Genomic DNA, 17,945 nt, shown 5'->3' on the forward strand with positions numbered 1-17,945 from the left:
GTAAACGATCATAATTCTCCTTTTTGAGTGCACTGTCACTTTAAATGTGAGTTTCCGTTCCAGTAATTGCATCTGCATTTATTTGAACTCTATCAGGTTCGCGTTGTCTTTGTGAAACAGGCCACAGCTGCAAATGTGAAGTCAGCGCTTCTGTAAATACATTTCCCCATGAATAATGTATTAAAGCGCAACATAACAATGTGTGCAGAACGTTAAGCACAACTGCAGTTAAGTCGAAAGCAGAATGATGAATCAGGGTAAAATGGAAAACAAGGCACTCATCTGATCAATAATGAATATACCTGGATGAGGATCTTGCCTAGACAGACGGACGGTGTGCTGAGTTCAGCCAGGAACATGACACCCTGGATATAATCGCCCTTCCCTTGCCTCCAGAACTGCAAGACAATGAGCAAATCTGATCAGATGATGCCGTTTCAGGATAAACTTTGATGATGAATTGACAAAGCCTAGCCCGAAAGTGAAAATAAGGGAAATAAATTAGAAGGGAAAATAAAAATGTTTTTTTAATCTATTCAGACGATCTCAGGATCGGTGGGAGAACTTTTAGCTTAGCTTAGCATAGATCATTAAATCGGATTAGACCATTAGCATCTCACTCAAAAATGACTGCTTCAGGAGAAACTTTGATGATGAATTGACAAAGCCTGGCTTGAAAGTAAAAAATGAGGTAAATAAGTTAGAAGGGAATGTAAAAATGTCCAAAATCTCAGGATGTGGCCGAAACACTTTTAGCTTAGCTTAGCATATATCATTGAATCGGATTAGACCATTAGCATCTTGCTCAAAAATGGCAGATTCAGGAAAAACGTTGATGTTAGATTGACAAAGCCTTGCCCAAAAGTGAAAATAAGAAAAATAAGGTAAAAGGGAATGCAAAAATATAAAAAAAATCTCAGGATCTGGCAGGAGCCTTTAAGCTTAGCTTAGCATGGATCATTGAATCGGATTAGACCATTAGCATCTCACTCAAAAATGACTGTTTCAGGACAAACTTTGATGAAAGAATTGACAAAGCCTGGCTTGAAAGTAAAAAATTAAGTAAATAAGTTAGAAGGGAAAGTAAAAATGTCCAAAATTTTAGGATGTGGCCGAAACACTTTTAGCTTAGCTTAACATATATCATTGAATCGGATTAGACCATTAGCATCTCGCTCAAAAATGGCAGATTCAGGAAAAACGCTGATGTTAGATTGACAAAGCCTTGCCCAAAAGTGAAAATAAGAAAAATAAGGTAAAAGGGAATGCAAAAATATAAAAAAATCTCAGGATCTGGCAGGAGCCTTTAAGCTTAGCTTAGCATGGATCATTGAATCGGATTAGACCATTAGCATCTCACTCAAAAATGACTGTTTCAGGACAAACTTTGATGAAAGAATTGACAAAGCCTGGCTTGAAAGTAAAAAATTAAGTAAATAAGTTAGAAGGGAAAGTAAAAATGTCCAAAATTTTAGGATGTGGCCGAAACACTTTTAGCTTAGCTTAACATATATCATTGAATCGGATTAGACCATTAGCATCTCGCTCAAAAATGGCAGATTCAGGAAAAACGCTGATGTTAGATTGACAAAGCCTTGCCCAAAAGTGAAAATAAGAAAAATAAGGTAAAAGGGAATGCAAAAATATAAAAAAATCTCAGGATCTGGCAGGAGCCTTTAAGCTTAGCTTAGCATGGATCATTGAATCGGATTAGACCATTAGCATCTCACTCAAAAATGACTGTTTCAGGACAAACTTTGATGAAAGAATTAAAAAAGCCTTGCTGAAAGTGAAAATAAGGGAAATAAGTTAAAAGAAAATGTCCAAAATCTCAGACTCTGGCGGAAACACTTTTAGCTTAGCTAAGCATAGACCACTGAATCAGATTAGACCATTAGCATTTTGCTCAAAAATGACTGCTTTAGGACAAACTTTGATGATGGATTGACAAAGCCTTGCTCGAAAATTAAAATTAGGGAAATAAGTTAGAAGGGAATGTAAAAATGTCAAAAATCTCAGTTATCTGGCGGAAGCACTTTTAGTTTAGCTTAGCATAGATAACTGAATATGATTAAACCATTAGCATCTCGCTCAAAAAATGACCTAAGAGTTTCTATAATTTTCCTTGTATCGCCTTGCCTGAAAGTCAAAATAAGGAAGTTGGAAGAGAACGTAAAAATGACCAAAATCTCAGAATCTGGCGAGAGCACTTTTAGCTTAGCTTAGCACAGATCATTGAATCGAATTAGACCATTAGCATCTCACTCAAAAAAGACTTTTCAGGACAAATCCTTGCTGGGAAGTGAAAATAAAGGAAATAAACTAGAATGAAATGTAATAATGTTTTATAATCTATTCAGACGATCTCATGATCTGGCGAAAGCTCTTTTAGCTTAGCTTAGCATAAATCATTGAATTGGATTAGACCATTAGCATCTCACTCAAAAATAACCAGAGTTTCGATCATTTTCCTATTATCGCCTCGCCTGAAAGTGAAAATAAGGAAAATAAATTAGAACAATCTCAGGATCTGGCGGAAGAACCGTTAAATAAAAGTAACTAAAGTAATCCAATTAGTTCCTTTTTGGGGGGAGTAACTCAATATCGTAATTACTTTCAAAAGTATCTTACCCCAACACTGCTGACTTCAATAGTATTGTTTTTTTTTCTACTATGGAAGTCAATGGTTACCAGTTTTCAACCTTGACCATAACATCCTTGTGTGTGTTTAACAGAAAAAAGAAGCTCCTAAATGTTTGGCACCACTTGATAAGAGTATAAATTGAGTACATTTTTATATTTGTGTGAACTATCCCTTTAAGTCAGCTATATCCTCTGCGCTGATATTTACCACAGAGACGGGGAAGCAGACGGTGACCATGACCACATGGTGTAGGACCATGAGGAACTCTCTGCGCAGGTATCCGGCGATGGCCATAGCCTTGGATCTGGAGCCGTTGTCCACCTCGTGCCCTTTGACCTGGAGCTTGTGCCAGTAACACAGGAACATGGCGTAGATGTCATACACGAAATACGGCACAGCGAACAGGATGTAGGAGCTGGTCAGCCAATGCCTGGCGGAGGAGAACACACAAAAACAAACGGTAGAGAACAGGTGAGGGGAAAGAAGATTTTTATGTAAAGCCAAACTATTTTCCTGTTCACAAGGAATATATTTTAATGTGAAGACTGAAAGTTTGCCTTTAACTGTTTTAATTCTCTGTAGAATGATCAGTTTACACACAGACGGCCTCTGTGAGCTAATGGACGGGCTCACAGGCATTTAAAAAAGACAATGTTACAACGTTTTAGTAATTTCCTTAACTCTTAAACAACCTGTAGGCTACACAAGGCGGTAATAGCTCAATGATTAAAAAGCATTTGATATTTACTTTAGCAAAACCTTAATCAATCTTCAATATATAATTGTCAATCCTCAATACATTTCTATTAAATATTAAATTTTGAAAGCTTTGTGAGAGTTCTTTCTTTAAAAAAAAAAAAAAAAAAAAATWATATATATATATATATATATATATATATATATATATATATATATATATATATATATATATATAAAAAAATATATATATATATATTTATATATATATATATATATATTTATATATATATATATATATATATATATATATATATATATATATATAAATATATATATATATATATATATATATATATATATATAAATATATATATATTTTTTTTTATATATATATATATATTTATATATATATATAAATATATATATATATATATATATAAATATATAAATATATATATATATATATATATATATATATATATATATATATATATATATATATATATATATATATATATATATTTATATATTTATATATATATATATATATATTTATATATATATATATATATATATATATATATATATATTTATATATATATATATATATATATATATTTATATATATATATATATATATATATATATATTTATATTTATATATATATATATATATATATTTATATTTATATATATATATATATATATTTATATATATATTTATATATATATATATATATATATATATATATATATATATACAAATAAAGGTGAATTGAATTAGGGAATGATGCGCAAAAAGAAAGCTACTCAATATTCAGCTACAGTGTGAAGTATATTAACATACTGAAATAAAACTGTCAGCAACTGCGGGTTCACACACTTTAAATTTGATCTTAATATTTGAAAATAGCTACATTTTTCTGTTATGAAGACACTTTTTATAAAATAATTGTCTTTGAAGCTGAAAACAGATTCTTAAAATGTTATCCAGAAAATGGTATAATGTAGTAAAACAATAACAATGCATTTATTTTGCATAGCACCTATAAAAGTAACTAGGTCAAAGCATTTTGCATGCAAGCAAACACACTTTAAACACAAAAAATACACAAAATATGAGTAATCAAGTCAATAAAGCAACAAAAGATGCCACATCATAGAATAATACAAGTGATAAAAGAGCATCTAATGGCTTTAGACTCTAATTTAACTCTAAAAGTTAGACGAACTGGTTAAGCCCAAAGCTATTTAATTAAATTTGCCCACTAATTCAATGTGTGTGCTAAAAAGTATTAGGATGGCTACTTAAAGCAGGAGAAAACACCAGTCTGAGATGATTCGCACTTTGACATGGTTTCTTGAACATGACAATGAGTTCACTGTACTCAAATGGCCTCCCCAATCACCAGAACTCAATCCAATAGAGCACCTTTGAGATGCGGTGGAACGGGAGATTGGTATCATGGATGTGCAGCCGAAAAATCTGCAGCAACTGCATTCTGCTATCATGTCTGAGGAATCTCTGAGGAATATTTCCAGTAGCTTGCTGAATCTATGACATGAAGGATTACGGCAGTTCTGAAGACAAAAAGGGAGTCCAACCCGGTACTAATAAGGTGTACCTAATAAAGTGGCCGGTGAGTGTATATATGCAGACATATTTGTATAAAACAATATTTAAAACTAACTGACAATCAGATCAATCACATCAACACATCAATATGCTCATATTATGATCTTGGTGTCAGGAACACAGAGTACCAAGACTACTTTAGTTCTGATTGAGGGTTGATATAAACTGATTTAAAGGGATGACGGTTGCACCTACTGGTCCTCGATGATGTCCTGGCAGGAAGAGGAGATGATGTATCCGGCCGTAGAAGCCATAATCGCCTGGATAGACGATACCAACCTGCAAAATACAACACATTTCTCCCTTTTATTTACAGTTATTTACAAAAAAAGGTAAAAATAAGAAGGTCCAAAGGTATAAACATGTTGACAATCGGTTCATCTCTCAAAAATAAAATCATCATTAATATATTAGTTTTTAAATGTTACTAACTAGGCTAATTATGGCCAAACTGCTAGTTGCTAGCATGCTTTGACACATCCTTACATATTTTAGCATACTGTCAGCAAACTGACTAACTAAAAAATGTTCAAGTTCGTTCATAAAAAATGCAAAACGTTACTAATTACTTAAGGCCAACTTGCTAGTTTGTTGTTAGCATGTTTTAGCACATTGCTAACTTGTTTTCACATATGCTGTGTATGTTTTAACAAGTTGTTGGCATAATTTAGCACATTGCTAGCATAAATTAATATGTTTGGGTCATGGTTTAAGTTGCTGCTAACATGTTTGTAACTTGCTCTTTTATGATTATAACAATACTGTCAGGCTGATAGTTATAACAAGAATCTTATAACAAGTTGGTTAAATGTTTTAGGTACCTAGCATGTTGACACATTCTAACAGCTCAGTTTCAGCAAACTGACTAGCTAAAACATTCATTCAAGTAAAAAAAAAAAGAAATGTTATCAAATACCTTTTGTTAAATTGCTAGTTTGATGTTAGCATGTTTTAGCACACTGCTAACTTGCTTTGCCATGTCTGTATCATGCTTTAACAAGCTATTGGCATAACTTAGCTCATTGCTAGCATGAATTAACATGTTTCTGTCATGGTCTAATTTGTCGCTAACATGTTTGTAAGCTTTTGTATGATTTAAGACATTTATGGCACGTTGTAACTAGTTGGTTAAATGTTTTATTTTGCTAGCATGTTGACACACTCTAACATATTAGCTCAGTTTCAGAAAACTGACTACAACGTTAATTCATTTAAAAAAGTGTTACTAATAACTTATGGCTAAATTGCTAGTTTGTTGTTAGCATGTTTCATTTATAGCTGTTGGCATAATTTAGCACATTGCTAGCATAAATTAACATGTTTTTGTCATGGTTTAAGTTGCTGCTAACATGTTTGTAACAAGCTTTTGTTTCATTTAAAACATTTAGAGTATGTTATAACAAGTTGGTAAAATGTTTTATGTTGCTAGCATGTTGACACATTTTTACATATTGCAGTTTCAACAAAAACTAAAACACTTCAGAATTTTTTTTTAAATGTTGTTAATTACCTATGACTTATGGATTTAATAGTTTATATGGATTTAATAGTTTTATTATAAATGGGTCTGGTTACAACTTTAAACCAAAATTAAGCATTTAGATGTCTGAAAAAACTTTTGATTATATTTGTTTGTTTGTTATTTGAAATCAGGGTTTTTCCACAAAATATAGATTTCATAACTCTTCTCAAAATAAAACATTTGCATTGTGTTTTTGTTATTTTAAGCAAAATTAGCTTCAAATCCCAGCATGTTTTGGAAGAAATGTCAACAGTTTACAAAATAAAACAAATGAATTTTTACTCAAACACACAACTATGAATAACTTTTCCAGAGAAACAGTATTTTCAAGTGTTCGATTCAGGAGTTTTTTCTATAAATGTAAAGATAGTGCTTTAATTTATAAAACTAGTAAGTATTTTATGCATTAAATATATATATATATATATATATATATATATATATATATATATGATTATTTATTCATTAAGTTTTTGCATTGTACAGTTTAAAGCATTACATTACCCCTACCCTACCAAAACCAAGGTGTTGAAAGAAAATAAATAAATAAATAAATAAAAATTATATATATATATATATATATATATATATATATATATATATATATATATATATATATATATATATATATATATATACATATATATATATATATATATATACATATATATATATATATATATACATATATATATATATATATATATACATATATATATACACACACACACACACACACACACACACACACACATATATACACATATACACATAACCACATACACATATACACATACACATCATTCCAGAGTTCCTGAGTTGACAGTGAGAAAACAGTGCACCATATTTGTTCAGTCCATATGTTGTCATTTAACATGAGGAGCTTAGCAACATCCAAAAGAGGGAATATACAAAATAGGTGCATCTTAACACAAAAAAAAGATGCATTAAATATTAATCATTATAATTATATATATATATATATATATATATATATATATATATATATATATATATATATATATATATATATACCCTTTCTAAAACGTTTTACTGTGCAGTGGATTGTATTTTAAATTTATTAAAGATGGAAATAATATGCATTTATAGCTGATTTCTTTTGTCTTTGCTATGATGACAGTAAGTAATTTTTGACTAGATATTTTTCAAGACACTTCTATACAGCTTAAAGTGACATTTAAAGGCTTAACTAGGTTAATTATAATAATGAGGCAAGTCATTGGACAAAAGTGGTTTGTTCTGTAGCCAATATGGGAGGAAAATTAAGGGTAATAATAACATTGATAGCATTTTAAAAATTAAATTCCCACTAAATAAGACTTTCTGCAGATGGAAAATATTTTTTTTGAATAATTCCCCCTGCTCTGTTAAACATCAAAATACCTGAAAAACTATTTAAATGTCACAGGAATGCTAATAATTTTAATTTAATAACATAATTGGGTCTACCTGGCCGAAACGATGGTGGCGTCTCCCTCATTCCACTGCAGTCCAGGGATGCATCTGAGCATCTGTTTGGACAAAAGGAAAAGGCCTGGGAAAAACACAGACCCTGCAGCTATGATGGACAACATGATGGTCCCTCGAAGATGAGCTCTGGCAAAACTGTGTTCACAAAATCCCCGCGCAGCTCAGTCCGGATCCCGAATCTGCAAAACACAAACCGCAACTCAATCAAAGCAACATCATCAATGCAGAAATATAAAGCGCTTTTATCTTCAACAACCAGGGGGAAATGATTCTCTCGAGCCTGAATTGTGTTGCGTAAACGCTGTTATTATGTCCGCCCCATATGGTAGCACATGTGGCCAGTCACAAGCAACATAAGAGTAACACATGCAAACACGGTCACATGGCAAAGACACAACTAATGGCCACAGTCAATAACATCCTGCATTTTAGCATTGAATCACACTGGGCCTTTATTAGTCCAATGTAGCCTGCTGTGGTGCGTTTATGAAGACTGACGATAAAAACCACATGTTTAACACATTTTCAATAGAGGAATCATATAAACGAACAACAGACTAATTTAAAAGCATGCACTATTTTTATGAATTTGGCATTGTAAAAAAAAAAAAAAAAAAAAAGTGTTGTAAAATGTAATTAAAACCAAGATGTATGTTAGAAAATGTATGCTGTGTTTTTCATAAAAAGCAGAAAAAAAAGAAGCAGCAGAATATACACTCACCGGCCACTTTATTAGGTACACCTTACTAGTATTGGGTTGGCTTTCGCCTTCAGAACTGCCGTAATCCTTTGTGGCATAGATTCAACAAGGTACTGAAAATTTTGAGAGATTTTGCTCCAGATTGACTTGATAATATCACGCAGTTGCTGCAGATTTGTCGGCTGCACATTCATTGTGAATCTCCCGTTCCACCGCATCTCAAAGGTGCTCTATTGGATTGAGATCTGCTGATTGGGGAGGCCATTTGAGTACAGTGAACTCATTGTCATGTTCAAGAAACCAGTCTGAGATGATTCAGGCTTTATGACACGGTGTGTTATCCTGCTGGAAGTAGCCATTAGAAGATGGGTACACTGTGGTCATAAAGGGATGGACATGGTCAGCAACAATACTCTTGACAGGCTGTGGTGTTGACATGATGCTCAATTGGTAATAATAGGCCCAAAGTGTGCCAAGAAAATATCCCCCACACCATTACACCACAACCACTGGCCTGAACTGTTGATACAAGGCAGAATGGATCCATGCTTTCATGATGTTGATGGCAAATTCTGACCCGACCATCTGAATGTGGCAGCAGAAATGGAGACCCATCAGAGCAGGCAACTTTTCTCCAATCTTCTATTGTCCAGTTTTGGTGAGGCTGTGTGAATTGTAGCCTCAGTTTCCTGTTCTTAGCTGACAGGAGCGGCACCCGGTGTGGTCTTCTGCTGCTGTAGCCCATCCACCTCAAGGTTGGACGTGTTGTGTGTTCAGAGATGCTCTTCTGCAGACCTCGGTTGTAACGAGTGCTTATTTGAGTTACTGTTGCCTTTCTATCAGCTGGAACTAGTCTCGCCATTCTCCTCTGACCTCTGGTATCAGCAAAGCATTTGCGCCCACAGAACTGCCGCTCACTGGATATTTTCTCTTTTTCAGGCCATTCTCTGTAAACCCTAGAGATGGTTGTGCATGAAAATCCCATTAGATCAGCAGTTTCTGAAATACTCAGACCAGCCCGTCTGGCACCAACAACCATGCCACGTTCAAAGTCACTAAATCCCCATTCTGATGCTCGCATTGAACTGCAGCACATCGTCTTGACCATGTCTACATGCCTAAATGCATTAAGTTGCGGCCATGTGATTGGCTGATTGGAAATTTGCATTAACAAGCAGTTGGGCAGGTGTACCTAATAAAGCAGCCGGTGATACAGATAATAAAATATTAATTATGCATTAATATACAGAAATAGTAATAATATAGATAACAATACTGAATATTTTTAAGTTTAAGATAGATAGATAGATAGATAGACAGATAGATAGATAGATAGATAGATAGATAGATAGATAGATAGATAGATAGATAGACATATAAGATAAAACTACTGATCAATTACTAAAAGATAAATTATAATAACAATACTTTAAACAGTAATCTAAACTGACATTTTGCTAATTATATTAATAATAACAGCAAACTTAAATATTATAGCTAGACATATTTACATGTTTGCAAGCGTATACATATTTATGAAATCCCAATAAAGTATTTACATTTAGAAAATACAAATATGATGTAGAAAACAAGATATACGCCCCAGAAATCAAGTGATGAGTCAATGGTGTTTTGACAGGCTCCTATTGTTGTCCAAAACAAAGGATGGACCTGCATCCCCTAATCATCATCATCATCATCATCCTCACTAACGCTTTCGCCCATCAATCTCCAGCATGCAAACATGCTTCTGCACAGCTTTAATAAAGCCGCAAAAACAAGAGTATTTCAGAGAAGCATTCATTGATTCCAGACTCATCGCTAAAGCAGCTGATGTAAACGCACGTGAATCCCTGCTAAAAATGCGCAATGCGCTATCATGCAATCACACACACACACAAAACCCGGGTTTAAACAGAAAAACACCATCATTTATTCAATATACATACAAAATGGTCGACCATGCTTTCACACAAAACATTAGTATTAATATCAAGCAAATGTCACGGCTGACGGAAGACAATGTGTACTGTTATTCGCATGACATAACTCATACTAATAATGGTGGCTTGATTTAAATTAGGCCTCTATAAAAGCACAACAATCATATTGTGAATGACAAAATGAATGAGGGTGAACATACGTGTCGGTCAGCGGCCTGTCGCGCCTCGCGTCCCCGCAGAACACAGCAGCGAACACCGGGTGCATGTTGGATCCACTGACATGATTTTTGCTGTTATTTTACGCGGTCTTTGAGGTAAATAAATCAGCTCCGGAGGTCAAACACGCGGTGGTTCGGTCCGCTTTTCGCACTCCAGCATATAGATATCTTTCGACGTCGCGTGAATGTGTTTATTTCCTTCGAGGCTGACAAAAACGCGCTTGGATAAAGTCTGCCTGATATGATGATGCTACATGATCGATCAGCCGGAGGACAGCAGTGCTGCAGCGCGTGTCCATCACCCTCCGCACGGCTTTACATTCCCCGGATAAATCAATACCGCCCCGCGAGAACTCAATCCACTGCACGCCGGACCCCGACGCTCCTCCGCCGGCGACCTTTCCACCCGCGAGCCGCTGGTAGTATGTGGGTCAGTGGAGTGTGTGCGTTTGTGTGTGTGTGTGTGTGTTAAGAGATCAACATCCGAGCATCTGCTGTCACAAAAACAATGAACGGAACGGAGAGTTCCTCCCGCTGGAGAACACTATGAGGAGCCGTGCTGGGAGCTGATAATTGTTTGTTTGAGATATTCTCTTATGGGGAAAACGTCAAGAGTCGTCGGCTGGAAATCCCACGAGTCTGCGTGCATGCATCCAAAAGTCTTATATGGAAACGTTGCTGTATTTATTATATTCAGCGCTATTTAAAGTGAAGTCAAAACTATTAGCCACCCTGTGGATTTCTTTTTCTTTTTTTAAATATTTCGTAAACGATCAAGGAAATTTTTACAGTATTTCCTATATTTTTTCTTCTGGAGAAAGTCTTATTAGTTTTATTTAAGCTGGAATAAAAGCAGTTTTAAATTTTTTATAAACCATTTTATGGTCGATATTATTAGCCCCCTTAGTGAGGGCTGATAATCCCAGCTTCAAATATAGAGAGGTTATATTGGTGGTTTGTTACTTTTATTAACCTATCATGGGTCTCCTAAAAAAGTTCTTCAGCTGCTTTAAATCATTCTTATTTCAAATTAAAATTTATTACATGTAATTGAATTTCAAAATGTATTATTGAAGCTGCAAGCAGCGATGAAAGGGACCTCACACCCGGACCCACCACCTTAGGATGACAGGGAACAGTAAACAATAATAATTAAGCTGATATACAGTTGAAGTCAGAATTATTCGCCCCCTTTGATTTTTTTTCTCTTTTTAAAATATTTCCCAAATTATGTTTAACAGAGCAAGGAAATTTTCACAGCATGTCTGATATTTTTTCTTCTAGAGAAAGTCATTTTTTTTTTATTTCGGCTAGAATAAAAGCAGTTTTTAATTTTTAAAAACCATTTCAAGGTCAATATTATTAGCCCTCTTAAATATATACAGGGGCCTAATGATTTGAGAGGGCTGATAATTCCGACTTCAAATATAGAGAGGTTATAATGGTGGTTTGTTACGTCTATTAACCTGTCATGGGTCTCCTAAAAAAAGTACTTCAGCTGCTCTAAATCAGCACTGCTGTAAAAAGATCTAAAGCCCTTAGTTCTTTCAAGACAATTCTCTTATTTAAAATTAACTTATTTACATGTTATTGAATTTCAAAATGAAATATTAAAGCAGCAAGCAGCGATGAAAGGGACCTGACACCCGCACTCACCACCTTAGGATGACAGAGAACAGTAAACAATAATAATTAACCTGATATAAAGCTATAGTCAGAATTATTAGCCCCCCTTTGATTTATTTATTTATTTATTTATTTATTTATTTTTAAATATTCCCTAAAAGATGTTTAACAGAGCAAAGAAAATTTTCACAGTATGTCTGATAATGTTTTTTCTTCTGGAGAAAGTCTAATTTGTTTTATTTCGGCTAGAATAAAAGCAGTTTTTAATTTTTTAAACACCATTTTAAGGTCAGAATTATTAGTTTACAGAACAAACCATTGTTATACAATGACTTTGCTAATTACCCTAACCTGCCTAGTTAACCTAATTAACCTAGTTAAGCCTTTAAATGTCACTTTAAGCTGTATAAAAGTGTCTCGCAGAATATCTAGTCAAATATTATTTACAGTCGTCATTCATTCATTCATTTTCTTGTCGGCTTAGTCCCTTTATTAATCCGGGGTCGCCACAGCAAAATGGACCGCCAACTTATCCAGCAAGTTTTTACACAGCGGATGCCTTTCCTGCCTCGTCTACTGTCGCCATCACAAAGATAAAATAAATCAGTTATTAAAAATGAGTTATTAAAACTATGTTTAAAAATGTGTTGAAAAAAATCTGCTCTCCGTTAAACAGAAATTGAGGTGAAAAATTAACAGGAGGGCTAACAAATAAGGGGGCTATTAAATCTGACTTCAACTGTATATGAAAAACTCTGAAAAAAAAAAGAAAATCACCAATTTATGCCAAACCTCTGTCAGCAGGTGGCGCTATGACTGACTCAATATTGTTATTTAGATGTCTTCAGGAGAGGAATCCCATCGAACCTGTGATTTTTAAGGCAGATCGGACATTGTGTGGCTGAGTTATATCAAAAACACAAGACGTGTCACTCGTATTCTGTTGAACGGGGAAAAGTGTAACTGTCAATATGGTGAATGAACCCCTGCCTTCTAGTACAGGAGCCAATCAGCGATCGCTATATGGTGAATAAAGCCCGCCTTCTAATAAAAAAACCAATCAGCGATCGCTACAGACTGACATGTCTCCAAGGGAGGGGTTTGGACCAGATGAGAATTTCTGCAGATTTTGTGCAACTCAAACGTTTCGAAATGAAACTAAAGAGACAGTTGTTGTTGAATGTAATTGACGTTTCATAATATGAAATTTAATCGTAAGCTTAGCAAGCAATTTTGGATAATTTGATGTTTCTCCATTCAAACAGAATGCCCGAGCATACTGCCCAAGAGGCATTTCAAAAATGGCCGCCAAGTGAATTGACTTGCCTTAAAAGGGACTTTGGTAACACGCCCTTCAACGAAAACTCAACATCACAGATGCCTTTGGATTAAACTAGCGAAATGTGGATTCAAGCTGACAATATTTGTAGATGGCGTTTGTAATACATCCTTTTCACATTTCCCAGTTTCCCAGTAGCGGAAGGCGTCATAATTAGCAAACCTAGAGCTCAGTGAATGGGAGAATACAACAACAACAAAAAACTATTTTTACAATCCTATTTGCTGAAATAATAAAACAAAAACTTCCCAAAATAAACAAAACAGTAATGCAAACCCAATACAGAGATATGATTACTCCATTTCCTTTTAATAGTCAAAAATTACAAAATGATAACATGATCTACATCATCTACAAAATAATAACATAATAATCCATGATCATGGTAAGCATCAACATTTTCGTTTCGCTCTGTGTATAGACATGCATACTGCTGAGAAATATAAAAATATAAATATAAATACATCCCGTTATTATTTTACGTTCCTTTTTTGTTGTTTTACCGATTGGTCGACTATAATTTAAAATAGTTGTAGTGTTTGACGAATTACATGTGTTAGAGTACAATAAGGCATTGAGATGCATTGCCGGAGCTGTACAGGAGATTAGAGGTATCATTTCAGCTTAATGCTAAACTAAAAAGAGATGAACCTAAATATGATCTGAAGCTTATAACGACACCTACGTTGTTGTTTTTTTTTTTGTTTGTTTTTTCAAGACAGGAACAAATCTCCAATTAAAAAATAAATATTAAGCCTCGTGAATATCCAGATATACAGTACCAACACTAAACCGATCAAACGAATCACTCCAGTACAAAACCAAGAAGCTCCAATTGTTTTTAAACCTTGCGCTAGTAAAAGAGTTTTATTTCCTTGCATCACTTAAGCGTACATAATTAAGCCCTTCTTTAAACACACCATTCACAACTAAAGAAACGATCTCCTACAAAAACTAAAGGCTAAAAGTCTTAATGGAAGTAGTGACGGCAGCTACTCTCCGCTGACGCTGCTCAAAATTAAATATAACATGAAGGTAAACAGCGAAGCGTTTAAATATTACGTCCTATATTAGCCCTCTCTTTGAATTTCCTACTTCAGCACCTCATTGTGTAAAATCAGCCAGAGGATTCAGAGTTTCAGCGTTTCTTATTCTTCTACATGAATTAGATCCAGACTAGGGCTGGGCCGATAAACGATTACTATATCGAATCGCGATAAAACGTCGATAACAATGATAAGCTCTGGACTTTTTTTACTCTATATTGATCTAGGAGCAGAAATGTACAACAATGAAATCTAAAAGGGTGTTCATATAAGAGATGTAATGAATTTTCGACCATCGTAAAGTTATTATGCCATTTAGGGCGTACTCACACTATGCAATCCGAACCAGGCCTAGGCCCGTTTCCTGGACCGTTTGAGAAGTGTGAAGGCTCTGAATTGGGCTCAGGTGCGATTCACTTGGCCGGCCCTTGTCCGGTGCCAGAGCGCAGTTCACTTGTGCTCAGGCGTGTTACGCTTGTAGTGTGAGTGCAAACCACGCCTGAGCCCGAAACTAGTGATGTGCGAATCGATACTGAAATATCGATATCTCCGATACCAGCTTTATATGTTTTAGAATCTTTTATCTCATCAAAATATCAATATTTCAATAATTGAGCAAATATTTAGTTTATTGGAAATAGAAATACAGTGGAAAGTAACCACAATTACCCTAGTTTATCTGAATAATGCCAACTTTGTCGGAACTACTTGTTCTTCCGCCTGCTGAGTCATGTGCGTAATATGGCACTGTACAACTGCAGAGCACGCTAGCTAGCCACTGGCACATGTTGTTACGGTGTCATTGGATATGGGTGACCGTAAGCAAAGTATATGTGGAGCTACTTCACTTCCATAAACTCAAACTGTGTGGTTTGTGTTGCGTGTAACAAAACAGTGAGGTACTGTTGTAATACCACAAACCAAATCAAACATCTGCATATAAATCACAAGACAGAATATGACAGTCATGATGACTAGGTGGTCAGAAGAGGAGGAAAGGAGAGGCACAGGTGCTGCAAGGGCGAGACAGACATCGCCTTAGGTGCAGCAGACAGGCACAATCCAGGTACAGTGGGAGAAAATGTGGCGATGTGGCTGTATTTTGGGGGCTTGGATTTTTAGTGACAAGGATAAAACAACGCAAGAAGGTTAAAACACTTTCAGGGGAACCGGATTAACATATCACTGAAGGCAGAAGTGTGAATTTTTTTTTTTTTTTAAAGATGTTCAGGCAGGTGTTTTCAGATATCCATGCTCAGATGCTGTCTATAAATATGTAAGCTGGCTCTTTTTTTTCTTAATTCTTCATCAATAAACAATAAACAAGAATAACCCGTAATATTTCTCGTATTCAGTATGAAGGGACACTTTTAAGTACACTACTTGTTACTTTCATTTCCCAAACAGTAAAATTTGGGCGGTATACTCGCCTTCATTTTACTTGGTATCAGATAGGAAACCAGTGGTATCGCACATTGCTACCCGAAACTGAAGACGAGATGTGACTTTTAAGGGACTGTTTCATATGGATTTATTAATCATTGTTACTGTTCAATGAACGCAAACTGTCGTAGATTATTAAAGATGCAAACCCCTCACTGTACGACAGTTGCACCTTTAGCAAACCTCCTAATTCCTGCAGAATGAGGGCTTTATGATTGTTTTTGAGTGTCAAAAGTGGCTGATCTGTTCGGCGAAAGATGCGTCACTGCATCTCAAATGACTTAAAACGGTATAAAGAAATCTACACTGTGCTGAGCGAGAGCGTTTCTCCACTTAACAGCGCATCATCGATGACGTAAGATTGCTCAGGCCCGAATGCTATGCGAGTGTAAGCCGTTGGGGGAGACGGGAGGGGGGTCAAGTGTGCTTCGGCCCGGTTCAAGGCAACTGTACATAGTGCGAGTACGCGCTTAATGGACCCTCTAATTTTTGTGGCTTAAATCATTGTTGGGAGACTCTTTTAAATCTGGAAGCGTTAAAAACTTATATCGAAATATATATCGTTATCACTCAATATGGAAAATGACCATCGAGATTTCATTTTTGCCATAGCGCCCAGCCCTAATCAAGAGGATAATCATTGAAAAAATAAAAGTGTAAATTTTAAAACCTCACAGTACAGTCATGGCCAAATCATCACGCTCACAAACATCCTATAGACTTATAAATGTAATATTTTTTCACTTACAAATGATCGTCTCACACAACATAAAAAATTAAACCGGCTACATTTTACTAAAACAGTCCTACTTTAAACTAAAATAATATAATAATAAAAATAAAATGGGGGTCTTTTCACTATGGATTTTCATTGGCGAGTTGTTTAACGTTTCCATAATCCGTTTCAATGCTTCACTTTTTATTTTTTACCCAACATGGATAATCGGTGACAAATTCAAAGCTGCACAGACTCAGAGTTTAATTATTTGGCCAGTACTGTACAGACACGATTGGATGTGTGAATAAAAGAATTATTTTTTTAGTATAAAGATAAACAGGGTATGATTTTTGACAACGTGACATTATTTTCATTAATATTACTATATCATGAGTAATTAATGTTTTTAAAAGATAGTGCAAAAACACTGTCATGATATTCAGGTTTATTGAGAATCAAATATATTACGTTTGTGCAAATAAATGAATAGCTTTAGAAAAAAATGCATTGAATTGATCAAAATTTACAGTAAAAACTAGGTCTGCAAGTTTTTAACTTTAAAGGGGACTTATTATGCTATGCTACCTATTAACTATAATGGCGAATGGCAGCTTCTCACTCAGGGCTGTCTATGCAAATGAGGGAGAGATAGTCAATAAATGGGCGGAGCTTTCCATCCTCTGATGACACATCCAAAGGGAGAATCAATCAAAGTGTTTCTGCAGGTTGGCGCAATAACCTAGTGGTTAGCACGCCGACAAAATGGTGCTGTAGCACCTCAGGATGTCCCGAGTTCGAATCCCGGCTCAAGGACATTTCCGACCCTGCCCGCCTCTCGCTCCCACTTTGCTTCCTTTCTCATTACGGTCTTACCTAATAAATGTAAAAAATGTATCTGTGTTTCAGCAGACTGTTTTACT

General features: G+C 34.9%; 1 protein-coding gene and 2 long non-coding RNA genes across 4 annotated transcripts in view; 2 read left to right on the forward strand and 1 right to left on the reverse strand.

The window, feature by feature from the left end:
• LOC141376745 (uncharacterized) overlaps positions 1 to 3,472 on the forward strand; it is a 9,698-nt gene extending 6,226 nt beyond the window's left edge. The window contains exon 2 of the long non-coding RNA XR_012387801.1: positions 2,857 to 3,472. This is a non-coding gene — a long non-coding RNA (uncharacterized lncRNA). The remainder of the gene's footprint in view (positions 1 to 2,856) is intronic.
• tlcd3bb (TLC domain containing 3Bb) overlaps positions 1 to 11,451 on the reverse strand; it is a 24,146-nt gene extending 12,695 nt beyond the window's left edge. For both annotated transcript variants that reach the window (XM_001918931.7, XM_073918126.1), the window contains exons 1-5: positions 10,836 to 11,451; positions 7,972 to 8,171; positions 5,175 to 5,258; positions 2,852 to 3,074; positions 303 to 398 (exon numbers count right to left, since the gene is read on the reverse strand). In XM_001918931.7, the coding sequence (XP_001918966.2) occupies positions 303 to 398; positions 2,852 to 3,074; positions 5,175 to 5,258; positions 7,972 to 8,096 (528 nt within the window). In that variant the 5' untranslated portion in view covers positions 8,097 to 8,171; positions 10,836 to 11,451. The remainder of the gene's footprint in view (positions 1 to 302; positions 399 to 2,851; positions 3,075 to 5,174; positions 5,259 to 7,971; positions 8,172 to 10,835) is intronic.
• A 158-nt stretch (positions 11,452 to 11,609) lies between these two features.
• LOC141376747 (uncharacterized) lies at positions 11,610 to 14,241 on the forward strand. The gene is made up of 3 exons (XR_012387803.1): positions 11,610 to 12,566; positions 12,768 to 12,927; positions 13,101 to 14,241. It is a non-coding gene; the product is annotated as an uncharacterized lncRNA (long non-coding RNA).
• Positions 14,242 to 17,945: the final 3,704 nt, after the last annotated feature.

This window comes from Danio rerio, chromosome 12 (genome assembly GCF_049306965.1).
Source record: "Danio rerio strain Tuebingen ecotype United States chromosome 12, GRCz12tu, whole genome shotgun sequence".
NCBI lineage: Eukaryota > Metazoa > Chordata > Actinopteri > Cypriniformes > Danionidae > Danio > Danio rerio.